The sequence below is a fragment of the Notolepis coatsorum genome (genome assembly GCF_963971535.1).
Source record: "Notolepis coatsorum genome assembly, chromosome: 18".
In the NCBI taxonomy this organism is placed as follows: Eukaryota; Metazoa; Chordata; class Actinopteri; order Aulopiformes; family Paralepididae; genus Notolepis; species Notolepis coatsorum.
The window spans coordinates 76,742,772-76,759,791 of NC_140182.1; the positions used below are offsets into that span (position 1 = coordinate 76,742,772).

Genomic DNA, 17,020 nt, shown 5'->3' on the forward strand with positions numbered 1-17,020 from the left:
CCTGGCAACCTCCTCCAAACGACTGAGGAGTAGAATGTCGTCGAGATAGAATAGAACCCGTATTCCCCGACGACGTAGAGGCTCCAGCGCAGTCGCTACGCACTTGGTGAATGTGCGGGGAGCCAGAGAATAGCCGAACGGCAACCTCTGGTACTCGTACGCTACGCCCTGAAACAGGAACCGCAGGAACTTCCTGTGAGGAGGGAAAATCGGGATGTGAAAATACGCATCCTTCAGGTCTATGGAGGTGAACCAGTCTAACCAACCAAAATAACGGGAGTAGATGCCTGACATCGCGTCCTCTCTCGGGACCACGACTACGGCCTGCTTCGCCAACAGAGATTGGATCTCGTCGGCCAGGGCTGTCACTGCTTCTGACCCTGACAATAGGGTCGGCACCAAACCTGAGAACGGAGGGTGGGGTTGCGCAAACTGCAACACAAGCCCCTCCTTCAATGTTCTCTCTATCCACCCCTCCAAACGGCATTCTTGTCGCCATATGTGAAAATAATCCCACAGCGCACCCGCCGTCAACTGACGCTGGGCCGCAAGGAACAGTAGATAGTTGGCCCGGTCCCTCCCTCTGTGCGACGCACCCAAGGGGGGACCCCGACAGAAAGGGCCGGTTTGATACGGAAGCTGTCATCAAACTGGTTGACACACACACCCCCCCTGAACACCCCTCTAGCGCATGCTGAGGAGTTGTTCTACAGCTAGACACGCAAGGCATGAGGACCCCATGGGCTCCTACACGCCGAAGCCCTGCAGTGATATTGCTATCACCCAAATCACGCTCGCCTCTTCTTTGCAGACCACTGCCACTCTCACGGGAGTGGGAGGCGTCAGTGTGACACCCCGCCTGGCGAAGGCGAGGCCGGGGTAACCCTTACTGTGCATTCAACAGAAGAGGCCTCGAGTCCCCCTGCTGACCACTGTAGCTAGTGGCAGCCGTAACACCAGGCTCACCCATCACACAACATGTGGTGCAGGAGCCACGTGACAGCAAAACATTCTCACGGACAGACCCAGGCTCAGCCATCAACTGGGTGTCAGCCCCTGTCCCCATGAGAAGTGAAAAGTGGGGCCGCATGCGCTTCAAAGAAGGTTCGCGGCCCGCAGCCAAAGGAAAACGATCAGAGCCCCGCTTCCGTGGGTAACGGAGAGAGGTTTGAATGGGAAGCGGGCTGCTCGCGGCAGAATGACGACGGCTTGTATTATCCAAGCCGAATACATCCAAAATGGCCGATCCCTCGGCCGCCAAGGCTGTCGGCCTTGTGGAGCCCTGTTGACTCTCCGCCCAGGGTACCACTGGCGGGGGAAACATGGCCGCCTGTCGAGGGCCTCGCCACAGTCGTTGACGAGGCCATGCTCCAACCTCTGGCTGCACAGCGTGAGGCGGTGTGGGACCCAGATCGGCACGGTGGTGTAGTGGTTAACACTGTCGCCTCACAGCAAGAAGGTCCAGGGTTCGATTCCCGCTTGGGGACCAGGTTTCCATGATGCCAGTTACCCAGGTGGGGTATCTCCCAGGCCTTTCTGTGTGGAGTTTGCATGTTCTCCCCGTGCTCGCAAGGGTTTCCCCCCCGATAAGATAAACCCAATGGAAAAACATGCACAACAACAAGATCGCTAACGCTGTGGCGTCCTTGACGAAGACGGACAGGAGCACTTGGATTGGTCCCCTGGCGCGGCTCACGTTGACGCCTGTCTGCTCCCGGCTGCCCTTGGGGGGGAAGGACGACGGGATGGGTTAATCGCAGATACGAATTGCATGCATGCATCGCATGTGTGCCAATTGATGACCTCGGAGCAGGTCCTAAATTATAAATTAAATTATTATTATAGATCAACAACCGCCTGCGCCTCCACAGAACAACCAAAAAGTCCTTCCGTGGAAAAAGGAGTCGTGAGGAGAGAAAACCTATCCTCTTCCCCAAGAGGAGATTGCTCCAACCAGACATGCCTAACAACAAACGTTGATAGCATCCTAATCCTCCCCGCAGTTATAGCTTGCGACTGAGTCAAGATCTCTATAACACCACAAACATGCAACATGTTTACAATGTCGGCTGGACCCATAGCCCCACTACCCGACGCCAATGTGGATAGGAAAATAGCTAGCTGAGCCATAACACTGGCCGCCGCTACAAACCATCCTGCAGCAGTATACCACTCATCCGTCCATACTGCCACCCTCCGAGCCGATTCGCTCTCAAGCATCGGCCGGGTGGGACATTGTTCATCCCCGCCGGGACACAGGATCAAAGCTACCTGGCTACGTAGCCACGGTACACCCGGCCTGCACCCTGTTGTTAGCCCTTTTACCCGTAAAAAAGGTAAATAAGACTCAGCGAAACCCCCCACATTAGCAACCGACTGACGTTCATCAATGAACCGGGCAAGAGGAGGGAAAAGCGGCAATGTCCCGCGGCGGGGAATATTAGAACAACGACCCATTTCAGCATCAACATTAGCATTAGCAGTAGCATTAGTAGCATTAGTGTAAGCAGCATGCTCCAGGACAGCCAGGAAATCGTCCACTGCAGTGGAACGATCACAAAGCCACCTCGCCCCTGGCGCCGAAACACACTCCACAGCATTACTAACACCAACATCAATGCCTGATGACACAGGGCCTACCTGTGTACAAGCCGGCTTGATAGCCAAACCTTGCACGCTGCTCCTTGTCCTGCTGCCACCAGACGAGGAAACATCAGAATAGGCCCGACGTGTCGCTGAAACATGCCCCGAAGATTCCAGGGGTAAGCAAACCTCCGGTAAGCATTCAACATTACGCAATTTCTCTAATCTTTTTATAACAACTAGTTACATAAGGCGCCTTGCGACCGATTTATGATGGAAACGAAAATAGAGGAAGAGTGTTTGGTGACCATGCAGAGTATCTTATAGAACACGCCTAGGGGCGGGGCCCGGCAGGTGATGGGCGTATTTTTGTTTTCGTTGATGGAGTACAATAGGTACATGAGATGAGGTATATCTCGATAGGCTTAAGAGCGGGACGCGATGGCCAAGTACGATAATATAACTGACATAATATGTACAAGTGACAATTATATACCTAGGCCTATACATAATGAGCAAATGTGTCATTTCAACATATATAAACTGTGGATCGACAAGTGCATGTCATTTCATCGACAGGTTAACAGGACTGCTGATAATCACCAACCTTGCATGGCAGTGGGTTTAGCAAGATCACGTGACAATCCCATCTTGTCAGGCTTAAGGTTATACGGCTTGTGCCCAAAACACAGTGGTTTGGACCAATCGGCGTCCTTTGAGGAACTACTGTCAGCTATGGGCAAGTTCAGGTAATCAGGTAATAATAATAATAATAATTTCCTTGAGCAAGCAACCCCTAATTGCTCCCGATATGCAGGTTGGCACCTTGCATTGTTGCCTCCGCCTTCTGTGTGAGAATGGGTGAGTGAATAGGTGACTATGAGGAACAAAAAATTGTAAAGCGCTTTGGATAAAAGCAGTATATAAATGCACCATTTACCAAATATGGCCTGTATAGTCAACATCGCGCCAGACAATGTTTAAAGATCCCCTTCACTCAAATTGTATTTATGGTTAACTCCACTTGGAGGCATGACTTTGACTATACAGATTGTTATTTGTACAAAACTTTGAGTGCCTTTTTCACATTCTTCCCTGGAGAGAGAGAGCTTCTCTGTACTTTCCTGAAATCTGAGTTGCATGTGTGATGTCACTAATAGGTTGAACCTATCATGGTCCAATATGTGGTACCTTGACACCTTTAGTCTTTAAAGAGGGCCTGGATTAAAAAAAAAATATTAAAAGAGAACTTTCCTTAACAATTGCACTTAAGGAGGCAGTGATGCAAGTGCTATATACTGAATACATAGGTGACAGTGGCAGTAAGGCAGCACAGTTAATCAACATTTAATTTAAATCCCAATATGGCCTATAGTGCAATTTCCAAATCGCAGGAGGCGGCAATATTTGATAAAGGCTAAATATGTGTCAAAATACCATTGCAAATTAACTATTGTGGTGCAGCAGACTCGCAGAGACACCTACACCATATCTCACAGACTCAATGAAATGGTATTGATACAGACCACTGCAGAAATCACATTATTATTTTATATTTTTTCCAGTGAAAGGGAAAATAATCAGAATCAGAAAGGTATTTATTGCCAAGTAGTTTACACATACAAGGAATTTGATTTTGTCGTTTTTGGTGCGACATTAATGGATAGACAATTACGGTAGAATAAAATAAAAAGGTAGAATAAAATAAAATGGAATATAAACTATATTAAAATAGAAGCACAGTAGAATATAATAGAATTATAAAATAAAATAGTCCAGCAACAGTGAAGTATGAACAAGTATGAAGAGTTTTGATTGTATATACAAGCTAAATGTATCATTCCCTCTAAGATCATGAATCATATTGCAATTCCAATATCTGCCAAAATAATCACAATATGATCCCCCCCCCCCCCAAACCTTCAGTCCTAAGTTGTGTGTTGAGGGGCTGGGGGTTTCAATCAGTTGGGGGGCACAGCTCAGTGAGAAACACTGTTCCTGTGGTTCGTGGTATCATCATAGACATCACAATCCACAGTCGCTTTCCTGATGGGAGAGCTCAGAAGACGTAGTGGCCAGGGTGTGAGGGGTGCGTCTCTACAATTCGTAGCCGCATTTCTGCAGACCCCTCTCTGATTGGTTGAACTCTATTTTTGCAGACCCCTCCCATTTCTGCAGACCCCTCTATGATTGGTTGAGCGAAGCCCCTCTCTGATTGGCCCCCCGCATGAGCCGAGACAGGCTCCTCTAGCCAGGAGTCGAAAGTCGAAACTCCGTTAACTCCAGAGAGAGAGGCTGAACGCAATTTATACGCATGGAAGTATTGATTACGCCATAACGAATCATTAAAAAAATATACCGTTAACTGGAATATGTTGTGTGTGCCTTTACACATGTTGGATAGGATTATGTAATTGGTTTGTATAGCGTCGCGTATAACGTTATTTCGCGTGACTTCACGGTTTATTCACATTTCACAACACAGCCAGCGGTCAACTTGTTTACACTCCCCACTTACTGTACAATGTAACATTTAGATTAACCCAGTTGTCTATCTGTATGTCATATGTTACGATGAATTGAAAATGGGGGACCCTGATGTAAACAAGACGAAAGTCTTTCTCTGGGGTCTGCATTCCCTTAACAATTGTATGTATTGAGCTGTACTGTGTACTGTATACCCATTCTGCAATCTGTTAATAAAGTTTTCAATCAATTCAATCAATCAATAACTAGACAGTTACAATATAACATTTAGATTAATTAACCCAGTTAATGCCTTAAGAGAGAGAGGCTGGTGGTCAAGTCAAGAGTTATTTGTCACAAGTTGTTTATTAGCCTAGACATTTTCAATTCATCATCTTGTTTACATCAGGGTCCCCCATGTTCAATTAATGATAACATATATGACATACAGGTAGACAGATGGACAGTACTGCTACATTTAGACATTTATGACATACCAGATTTTGAACTTGTGGTAGGCCTAGACATTTTCAATTCATCGTCTTGTTTACATCAGGGTCCCCCATGTTCAATTCATGATAACATATATGACATACAGGTAGACAGATGGACAGTACTGCTACATCTAGACATTTATGACATACCAGATTTTGAACTTGTGGTAGGCCTAGACATTTTCAATTCATCGTCTTGTTTACATCAGGGTCCCCCATGTTCAATTCATGATAACATATATGACATACAGGTAGACAGATGGACAGTACTGCTACATCTAGACATTTATGACATACCAGATTTTGAACCTGTGGTAGGCCTAGACATTTTCAATTCATCGTCTTGTTTACATCAGGGTCCCCCATGTTCAATTCATGATAACATATATGACATATATGTATGGGCCACTCTCCAGGTGACCTGCATCGACCTTGCCCACACCAGGATCTCCTCCTCAGACTGGTGAGTCATTCGCACAGTGGCCTCAAAAGAGGTATGGTCAACGCAGGTCCAGGATGGGTTCACCGCACGTCTGTACGTGCAGACATGATATGTGTAACCCTTCGGTAAAAGTCCTTCAACACACAAGCAACAAGATGTTATTTTTTTGAAAGCCAGTAAATACTGAAAAAAAAAAGCATAGACACTTAGAAGAAGCAATGTATAGTCCCCCCCACCCACCCTCCTCCAATGTACAGTTTCTACGTCAAATGTATAGCCTTTCTTTTCTGGACTCTTTTTGTATCACAAACAGTACTGTATTTGTAAATCTGGTATGTCATAAATGTCTAGATGTAGCAGTACTGTCTATCTGTCTACCTGTATGTCATATATGTTATCATGAATTGAACATGGGGGACCCTGATGTAAACAAGACGATGAATTGAAAATGTCTAGGCCTACCACAAGTTCAAAATCTGGTATGTCATAAATGTCTAGATGTAGCAGTACTGTCCATCTGTCTACCTGTATGTCATATATGTTATCATGAATTGAACATGGGGGACCCTGATGTAAACAAGACGATGAATTGTGAAATGTGAATAAACCGTGAAGTCACGCGAAATAACGTTATACGCGACGCTATACAAACCAATTACATAATCCTATCCAACATGTGTAAAGGCACACACAACATATTCCAGTTAACGGTATATATCTTTTAATGATTCGTTATGGCGTAATCAATACTTCCATGCGTATAAATTGCGTTCAGCCTCTCTCTCTGGAGTTAACGGAGTTTCGACTCCTGGCTAGAGGAGCCTGTCTCGGCTCATGCGGGGGGCCAATCAGAGAGGGGCTTCGCTCAACCAATCAGAGAGGGGTCTGCAGAAATGGGAGGGGTCTGCAAAAATGGAGTTCAACCAATCAGAGAGGGGTCTGCAGAAATGCGGCTACGAATTGTAGAGACGCGTGAGGGGTCGTGGTGATCTTGTTAGCATACCCCCTGGTCCTCCAGCTGCAGAGGTCCTGGTGGATTGTTAGGTCGCAGCCAATGATCCTTTTTGCTGACTGGATGATGATGACAGACAGTCTGGGGGGGACACACACATTTTACACTGTACATTGGAATACTGACAAAGCCTTACTTGGTCATTTACTGTACAACTAGGTTAGGACATTTGTAGGGGCCAGTTTCGAATTGCTGTCTCACGTAGGTGTTTTTTTAGAGTGTTTTTGAAAGTGGGTAGTGATTCACATTCCTTTACAGCTTTGGGTAGGGCGTTCCACATTGATGTGGCATAATTGCGAAACGTGTTTAGTCCCTTGTTTGAGCTGAATCTGGGTTTAACATGATTTGTGGAGCTCCCTCTGGTGTTGTGATCGTGGTATTCACTGACCTTTGGGAAGTATTTTGACATGTACATGGGTACCTTGGTCGCGTAGTGTATCTTGTAGACCAGGCCCATTGCAAGTTGCTGTACTCTGTCGTCTACTCTAAGCCATCCTAGGTTGTCAAAGTGGGCAGGGGTGAGGTGGGTTCTAGGAGTCAGGTCAAGCAGTAGTCTGACTAGCTTGTTTTGAGATGTTTGTAATTTGTTTTTTAGTGCCTTTGAGGTGCTTTGGTACCATGAGGTGCAAGCATAGTCGTAGTACCCTTGAATGAGTGCTCCTGCTAGAGTCTTTTTTTTTTTTTTTTTTTTTTTTTATTATTATTGCAAAACAAAAAATATTAAGTCAGTACTCAACACACAATGCATAATGAAACTAACAATAAAGGTGGCTAAAATGACATGCAAGTACAGAAACAGAAAACAAAAAAAAGTCTATAATAATATTTGACCGTATACAGTGTATATCCAACGAAATTACCAATTATACCAATGCCTTATACAGGATATACCCCTAATACCTATTATCTAAAACCCTACACACATATGCTCCAGCTCCTGCTAGTCTTCAGGGTATTCTTGTTTACCAGAGAGGAGATCCGGTACAAGAATCGAGTTCGTTGGTTGACTTTTTTTATTACATTGGATGCCATTTTGTCACAGGAAAGATTAGCCTCTAGGATGGAACCCAGGTAGGTAATTTCATCTTTCCTTGTGACAATATTGTCACCCACTGTAATCGAGAAGCCGTCGGTCTTGCTGAGTCTGTTATTTGAACCGAAGAGAATGGACTCTGTTTTGCCCATGTGTAATGATAGTTTGTTGTCGGCGAGCCATATGCAGATTTTGCCTAGTTCCGAGCTGAGGGCTTTTTCAACCTGTAACTTGTTCTTGTCAGAGACCAGCAGGGCTGAGTCGTCCGCAAACAGGAACAAGTTGCAGTCACAAGCTGACAACATGTCATTTGCATAAATTAGGAATAGTAGCGGTCCTAGTATGCTTCCTTGTGGAACACCGCAGCTCACTGTGAGGGGGGGGATAGAGTACCGTTTACCTCCACCATCTGTTCCCTCCCCTCCAGGTAGGATTGTATCCAGCTCACTGATAAACTATCAAAACCAATTGCTTTTAGCTTGTCAATCAGAATGGTGTGATTGACAGTGTTGAAGGCCTTTTGTAGGTCCAGCATGACCATGCCGCAGTATTTGCCCGCGTCCACCTCTTGTTTGATGTGGTCGTTCAAGTAGAGAAGGCATGTGTCAGTGGAGTGGGATGTTCTGAAGCCAGATTGGAATTCGTAGATTAGATTTTTTTCCGCAAGGTACTTTTCGATCTGTTCGTATACTATTTTTTCCATGACTTTCAAGATGGATGTAAGGATAGAAAAAGGGGGCGGTAGTTGCCCGGGTCTAATTTGCTGCCCTTTTTGTGCAGGGGTGTTACTCTCGCAAGATAAGATAAGATATGGGGAAATTTGGGCGTCATAGCAGCATGGGGGAGGGGAGATACAGGTATGGGCAGGGTAATAGTAGAAAGACATAGGCAATACAATTAGATCTTAATATAAGAATGAGAAAAACAGTGTAAACAATATAATTAACTCTGAATATATATGTATATATATATATAAATTCTATGACTGTGTAGAATTGAACCACCGTTGCCTGTGACAGATTGAATGTCTTCATCTGTCACAGGAAGTACATCTGGTGAGACTCTTTTGTGGTGGTTGTCGATGTTTGCTTCCCAGGTCCAGGATATTGTTGTTCCCAGGACCTTGAATGACTCCACGGTGGTAACTACTGAGCCATTCATGTTAACAGGGGAGGGGGATATGTAGAGTAATATGTAGAGTATACAGAATTACAGGCATATGACTAATCTACAAGTTTACAGATGCCTACTGACATTTACAGTGCAATGTGCAAGAGAGCCTATAGCAAATACATTACATAGTATAGATAGTGGACAGATTGGGCGGCAGATTGGCGCAGTGGGCAAGGCGCTCGCCACTAACGCAGGAGACGCTGGGTTCGAGCCCAGCTCTCTGCGTTGCTACCGGCTGGCCGGTCGTTCATACTAACACAATTGGCAGTGTTAGAGGGTGGGAAAGCCGGTGGGTAGGGATTGGACGTTGTGGACAGGGACTCCTACAGGTCGGTTTGGTGACGCCGGTGCGGCAGAAGCAGGAAGTAGCGGGGGCAGTGCGAGCCTCCCACCCACGTGTTACTCCTCGCCACTGAGAGCTCGAGCTGCTGCGGTGAAAAGATGCGACAGGCTGCCTCCTCGTGCACCGGAGGGGACACGTGATGCAAGGCTTCTGTCCTCACTACAACCGACCAGTGGGAGGCATAGTCTGGCAACGTTCAAGACAGGGGAGGGAAGAATTGGACACTACGAAATTGGGATGGGAGAAAAATAGAAAATGGGGAGAAAAAGTGGATCCAAAAAAAATTATAGTAGACAGATTGTGTGTACTAAGCAAGCTGCTGATATTCCCATAGTAGTCTAATGTGCCAAATTCTTGGGGAAAATTATTCTCACATTTTATATTCAGTTGATTATATTGTTTACACTGTTTATTTGTTCTCATATTTTTATATTCAGATCTAATTGTATTGCCTATTACCCTGCCCAAGGGAATCAATAAAGGAATATCTGATCTTATCTTATTAAAAATACAGTCTGTCATCTTGTATTAGTTAAAATAATGTATATTTCCCCAAAAGTCCAAAGGTATGGCTAATACCCCTTCGAACCAGCCCCTTCTTTGGTCCATGAGTCCAACCCATGCCAGGTAAAGAAATCACCAACACCACTAAATGTAAATGTGATTATTCTGGAAGGTTGCACAATAGGCTATGGAAATGATGGTGGTGAATGGCATGCCAGGCGCAAGTCCAAAGTGTTTTGTTAGAACTAGCCTTAACATCTAGGTCCATTCTGATTTGAGCTATTACAACTACTGTTCCGATTTAGAGATCTAGCATGACGATGACGACAACAAGAGAGTGTGAGCATCTGGGAGTGATGCTGCTGCTGCTTGGTAACTTCAGCTGATAACGCACATCAAACACACCTACGTGTGTGATGAGGTCATCCCTCACGAGCGCAGGCGCTTGGGCAGGTTCAGCTTTCCCTTCGTCGGATTTTTGGAATGAGAATCAACTGCCATTGCTTTTGGAGGTTGTCATCATAACCCTGTAAATGCTAGTTAACCTTTTTAAATGTGGATATATTTTTATTTGTAAAAAGATTAAAAAGAAACTAACTAAATAATAATAAATACATACTATTGTTATATAAAGAGGGGTCTTCTACGCCGTGGAAACGACCTCGACTTTCATAGCTGACACTTACCAAGAAGTGACTCACACTTGTGTCGTTATCCAGTATCCGCCACCCGGCGCCGCTACTAGTAACTAACGTGAGCTCGCGCTACACTCAGTGTATGTAGCCTAGTAGCTAACGTGAGCTCGCGCTACACTCAGTGTATGTAGCCTAGTAGCTAATGTGAGCTCGCGCTACAGTGTATGTACTAGTAGCTAACGTGAGCTCGCGCTACAGTGTATGTAGCCTAGTAGCTAACGGGAGCTCGCGCTACATTCACTGTATGTAGCCTAGGAGCTAACGTGAGCTCGCGCTACACTCAGTGTATGATGTAGGCAGCCTAGTAGCTAACGGGAGCTCGCGCTACACTCACTGTATGTAGCCTAGGAGCTAACGTGAGCTCGCGCTACACTCAGTGTATGTAGTCTAGTAGCTAACGGGAGCTCGCGATACACTCACTGTATGTAGCCTAGGAGCTAACGTGAGCTCGCGTTACACTCAGTGTATGATGTAGCCTAGTAGCTAACTAGCTTGTCGCGCTAGCGGACAACAAAAGCTACCCGACGCTACCGTCGTTAACAGTTCGGCCATGCATACATCCGCAAGGTAGGTAACGAGGCCACCGGTTAGGCTCGTGGAAAGGATAACGTTAACGTCAAGGGGCAACGGTAGAAGAGTAGTAAGGTAACCTTAGCGGATATATTATTGAGGGGGGCGGTCGGGAGGTGGGTCACGGATCGGATGTCTCGGTGGCACCGTCAGTAAAGACCCGCCTCGCCGAAGCAAACGTCGGCTGGCGGCTGCGCGCTGTCTGTCTGTTGGGGAGCATTCCAGCCGCGGCGCACCGACCGGTTGTTACCAATGCGGTCCGTGATCACTCGGGGATGAAAACTGGATTATGAGACGGTAATGTTCGCCGCGTTAGATGTAACTGTTGTAACGTTCGCTAGTTACGGGGTGTCATAATGTTAAAGCAACGGATGGATTTGTGACGCGTTTTTAGCTAACGTAACGCCAGTGGCGACCGCTGCCCTGTAGTTTGTTAGGTTAGTTAGCGAATGGCGAGCTGACTAGTTGGTTGGTCGCTAGCTCTTAGCTGTTAGCTAGCGAGCTAACAAAGAACCATCGTCCCTGGCTCTGCGTTGCTGGATGTTGCCATTTCAGAAGAGCTAGTGTGGCGCGTTGTTGGATGTAAAGAACGAGGCATGTAATTCAACATTTGTGTTGAGAGTAATGCATTGCTTGTATTAATGTATTGTTGTTATTAGTTGGGTTATTTTGCCAGCTTGTAGGTTCCAGTTTAGCAGTGGGGTTGGTAATGGCTGCAACGGCCATATCTGAAAGGTATATTGATAACTCGTGAATTGAAATGGCAAACATATTTAGTAACCTGTCGTGATTTGTGCTAATTTTAGTCGGTCAGTTGTAATCATCATGATAATCATATTTAACCAGATAGCAAACAGCGCAATTATTAGTCTTGAGTGGCCACGAAGCTGATCGTACATACGTAGCTACTAGTTTTTATAAAATGTTGTACTTGTTTATGATCGGGTATTGGGAAGTAATTAATCATGAGTTGCCGACGTCGTTAGTCAATTCCTCTCTCGACGAATGACTGAAGTGGTGCCAAGTTAGTGTGACAGTAGACGGTTAGGGATTAGTCAGGTCAGCTGATGGGTATACTATTACTGTCTTCATACAGTTTACGAGTAAGTCATTTGATTTGGACATTTACCACATATGAGATATGAAAGTATAAAAAAACGATTTTTTTTAAAATATATTTGAAACCTTTATTTCGAACATGTAAATACAAAACAAATCATTCATCTCTATGAAATGGAAAAAAATAAACAAAAACAAAGTAGTAGACGGTGACCACTTGTTCATGTCAGTCAAGTGCTCTTTTCATAGCTATTTTACTGAGCAGTGCAATGTTACCAAAATCACTGTGTACTGTAAATTCCACCTGCAAGCACTTTGCTTTCTCTCTTGACAATCATGTTGACATTTGACATATCAGTGGTTACTTGAGCATGCATAGTTCTGCCAAGAGAAACATAGAATGTGGTTAATCGTATTGTCTAAACACAACACCTCTTGCAACCTTTCTGTTAATGTGATGTGAGAATTCAGTTTTTTGTGACTTAAATATCCTAAACATCTTGATACTACCACTGACTTATTACATGATATGAGGATCTTTCCGTTTGTGACTTTCATGCTAATCTTTTTCTTTCTTTCATTTTGCAGTGATACTGGACTGTAAACTCCTTTTGGAGCATATGGCCAACCTGGTTTTGCCTGCACTGTAAATCCTCGTGCCTGGCGTAGGCTCGAACTCTACCTCTTCTCCTAGTTATTCCTTATGCTTGATAAAAGCTGTGCCCTGCAGGATGGATGGTGTGGATTTAAAGGGAATCGTGTGTCAGCATAAGCACTCCCTGTTTTGCAACAGTGTTCTATTCTTCTCCATTTACAAAAGAACACCCCCCATCCTACATCCAGACTCTCTGCACTGTATATGTAATAACTGCCTTTGAGCAACAAGAAACAGACAGGAGGGTAAGCGGAGGTGGAAGCTGCAAGATATATTTTTTCCTTTTTTTAATCAAAGCCTAGATTTATATTGCGTCGCTCGGTCTGTATGGAGAAAGTGAAAGTGTCTTTATTTTAATTTCTCTCGTCGAATTCCTGCTCTCACTTGCTGTGGGCGGTGGGATGTCGGAAAACCCCAACGACAAGATGGTGAAGTTCCTGGCCCCCCCCCCCAAGAGTGGAAACGGCACCACCGGGTCCGGTTCGGACTCGCTGGTGGGCGAGCGGCTGACGGCGGAGGTGCGACGCCGGCACCACACCATGGAGCGCGACCGTTGCAACCCGGAGCACCGCTTCTTGAGGCGCAGCGTCATCAGCGACTCCAACGCCACGGCCTTGGACCTCCCGCTACCCAGCAAGATCCCCATCCTCGTGCCCCAACGGATCCCACTGCGTGAGGTCGCCCCCGCCCAGAGACCCCAGGCCGTCGCTGCTCATTTTCCCCGCATCGACCCGGGCTCGGCTGTGACAGAAGAGTCCGCTAATGACGTAGGAAGAGATAGAGAGGTAGCGGGGGTGAAAGTAGTCCCTGTAGAACAGAAGGCTGCTATCGTACAAGACGTCTGCGACCGGGTGGTGGTGGTGGCCCGCTCGGCGCCTAGCCTAGCTACAGAAGTGCCGGGTCAAACCGACCTAGAGGGCCCCGACGGGAAGGCGAAGGAGCGTGAGGGAGAGGACGGAGAGAGTGAGGAAGAGGATAAGGAGTCCGCCAAGGCTCGCGCCGAGGCAGAGCAGAGGGAGGCCGAGAAGAGGGTGCAGGACGACATCGAAGAGGCCGAGACCAAAGCCGTCGGGACATCGCCGGACGGACGATTTCTGAAGTTTGACATTGAAATTGGACGCGGTTCCTTCAAGACGGTCTACAAGGGCTTGGACACTGACACCACAGTGGAGGTGGCCTGGTGTGAGCTACAGGTATGAAATTGGGGGATATGGGTGTGTTCTCAATGTTACTTTCCCTCTCCTTTTGTGGGTGTGTTCTCAATGTTACTTTCCTTCTCCCTTTGTTCACTCGTAATTTTCTTTGTTTCCTGAAGTGTAATTCTACGCTGACTTTAGCCCCCGCGTAGCTTTGGAGATGGTGTTTTTAAATTAGGATGGACACCGTTCCAGAGCCACTGTTAAGTAGTTGGCTCAACCGCGCAGCAGCGTCCTCGGGGGTCGTTCGGTGCTGCGTCCATACGGCACCCCTGGGGATGCTTGAGCGGGTGAGCCAAATACTTAACGGAGGCTTTGGATCTCAAAACACTACCTCCAAAGCTACGCAGGAGCTATGCTGAACACTAAAGATTACCCACAGGCACAAAACGATAATAGGCCTTGTTCGTCTGGTTCTCCTTCTTCAAACATGGCTGCCTTTTAACCATTCAATAGTAGTGAAAGGGTTAACCATTGATAACTACTTTCTAAAGAAAATGCCTAGTTTCTGTGCAGTGGGGTAGAGAGTAGGTAAAACATTGGAAAAGCACAATGTTACTGTTCCACTATGACTTTGACTATGAAGATCCAGCAATAAGATCCCAGTTGTGTGTGATAAGATGTGTGGATGCTGTCCCTAGACTAATCTAACTATAAATTGCTTAAGATTTCTTTCCTTGTAGTTGCTCTCTATATTTTAGTTTTGACGTCTGACAGTTATTTAATCAGACCTATTTCAGTCAGACTCCCAACAGCAGCTAAAGAAAAAAAAGATGGCCAGAACATATGGTGAAAAGTTAGCCATTGCTCATTTGGCTAACTTGGCATTACTTTGGTTTCAGCTACTGACAGACTCATGTGTTACTGTTTAGTCACACTTTTGAACGTTTGGGACATTGAAACTTGAGGTCCCACTCTCTGTTCACTCCATCAAGTCTTTATTTTCTCATTTCCATTTCTGATGCATGTCATTATTAATTTAGCATGTTCAATCAAAACATTTACTTTTGTTTTTGGTTGTACTCGACTTTGGCCTGATGGAGCAGAGCCAACGTGATTCCCCTCCCTAAGCTACAGCCTCTTCCGTTTCTTTGGTTAATTTCATTATTGCCAAATGGAAGAGCAAAAAAAAACGTCTGTTTTTATGTGGTGCAGTTCTTCCTCGAGTTGTGGTTTGGAATTTGACATACCGGTTTGCTATTTTGAGTTAGTTGGTTGGTTGGTAGATTGACTTTCGCCTTCAGTCCTTGGACCGACTTTCATCACAAGGTGTTGTCGGGGCTGTCGCGGTAACCGCATCACCGCAAACCCGCGGTGTGTCAAGTCACCCGCGGATGCAGAACAGACAACCGCATCAACGTGAAAAAAATAAGAAAAAGGGGGGCGTCATTTTTAACTCAGTTAATTTAATGACGAGGCGTCCGTTTTCCAGTAGCATGAGCTAACTTCACGTTTCCATACAGTTTACAACTCACGGATGAAATCAGGATTTATTTTCATATCCCGGACTCGAGCCCCTAATGTATAAATTTTCCTGTATTAATCTGAATGTCTTTAATAATAAAAAAGATATACAGGTATACAAATATTTATTTGTATTTTTATTTTATTTTTAACACTTTGAGTGCCACGCCGGGTTTTCCTTTTTACCCCCTTGATGCCACCATCCACTTCAATGTTAACGTTAATATCGCCTAATCTATGTTTTAAATTATGGCTATGTGTCTAATCTGCCCGTCGCTTATCAAAGACTATTTTCCAGTCAGTGCTGTCAAGGCAGATTGGTTTTTTATCTATTCATTTCTGTTTCAGAGCATTTAGAAAAGCACCTGTTTTGAGATTTAAAAAAAAACAGTTCATTCTGGACTATTCTTTTTTTTTTTTTTTTTTTTTTTTTTTTTTTTTTTTCCTCCATTTTCCTCAGATTTTCTCCCATCCCAATGTTAGTCGTATGCCAATTCCCAGTAGGAGTCGCTGTTTACAACGACCCGGACCCACCCCGCCAGCTTCTCCCACCCTCTAATACAGCCAATTGTATTAGTGCAGATGGCCAGCCAAGCTGGTGACAACCCCGGAGCTGTGAGCTGGATTCGAACAGGCGAATCCAGCTCACAGCTCCGGGGTTGGTGACGAACGCAATCTCCGCTCGGCCACCTAACCGCCCATTCTGGACCATTCTATGAAAATCGTCTTTTACTGGAATATTCCACAACGTTGATATTCGTCGGCCTATTTATGAATCGTTTTCAAATAAATGCTAGATGATCAATATTATACGTGCAGTCGTGCATGCAAGCACATTCGGGCCGTGCACGGATAATCGCCGCGTTGATTTCCTCTTGGACTTTTACAGTGAAACCGAAAGAGCCCATTTCACAAAACAGCTTATAACTTCATCAAAATTAGTCTGATTATCCTAACACTGATAACATAGATTCCTTACCTGACATCAGATGGTATCCAACTAGTATATTCCAATTCCTGATCACCATTCGAAAAAATCGATACGTGTATGGATCCAACGTGATACAGTAGTACACATGATTCCGCGGGGCTGAGAGGCTCCAGAATGAACTGTGGTAACCCCGGCTGGATCAGTGGACTGGAAAATGTGGAGTACCGGATTTTTTCCCCCATCCATTTTCATTGAGTCCATTCCAAAATCCCTTATGTCATCTGGGAGACGATAGGGGGCGCTTTTTTCCACATATGATCGCCGGCGGTGCTCGGGTAGGCTCGCGTGATGCAATATGATTTCAGATCGCTAAAAAAAAGAATTCCGAGAAATCTCGTGA

The 17,020-nt window shown here is 45.4% G+C and overlaps 1 protein-coding gene across 2 annotated transcripts in view; it reads left to right on the plus strand.

Moving 5' to 3' along the window:
- Positions 1-11,413: 11,413 nt before the first annotated feature.
- The window catches only part of LOC311244966 (serine/threonine-protein kinase WNK1-like), an 82,137-nt gene continuing 76,530 nt past the window's right edge, over positions 11,414-17,020 (plus strand). For both annotated transcript variants that reach the window (XM_084334680.1, XM_084334681.1), the window contains exons 1-2: positions 11,414-11,612; positions 12,963-14,222. In XM_084334680.1, coding sequence (XP_084190806.1) covers positions 13,431-14,222 — 792 coding nt within the window. In that variant the 5' untranslated portion in view covers positions 11,414-11,612; positions 12,963-13,430. The remainder of the gene's footprint in view (positions 11,613-12,962; positions 14,223-17,020) is intronic.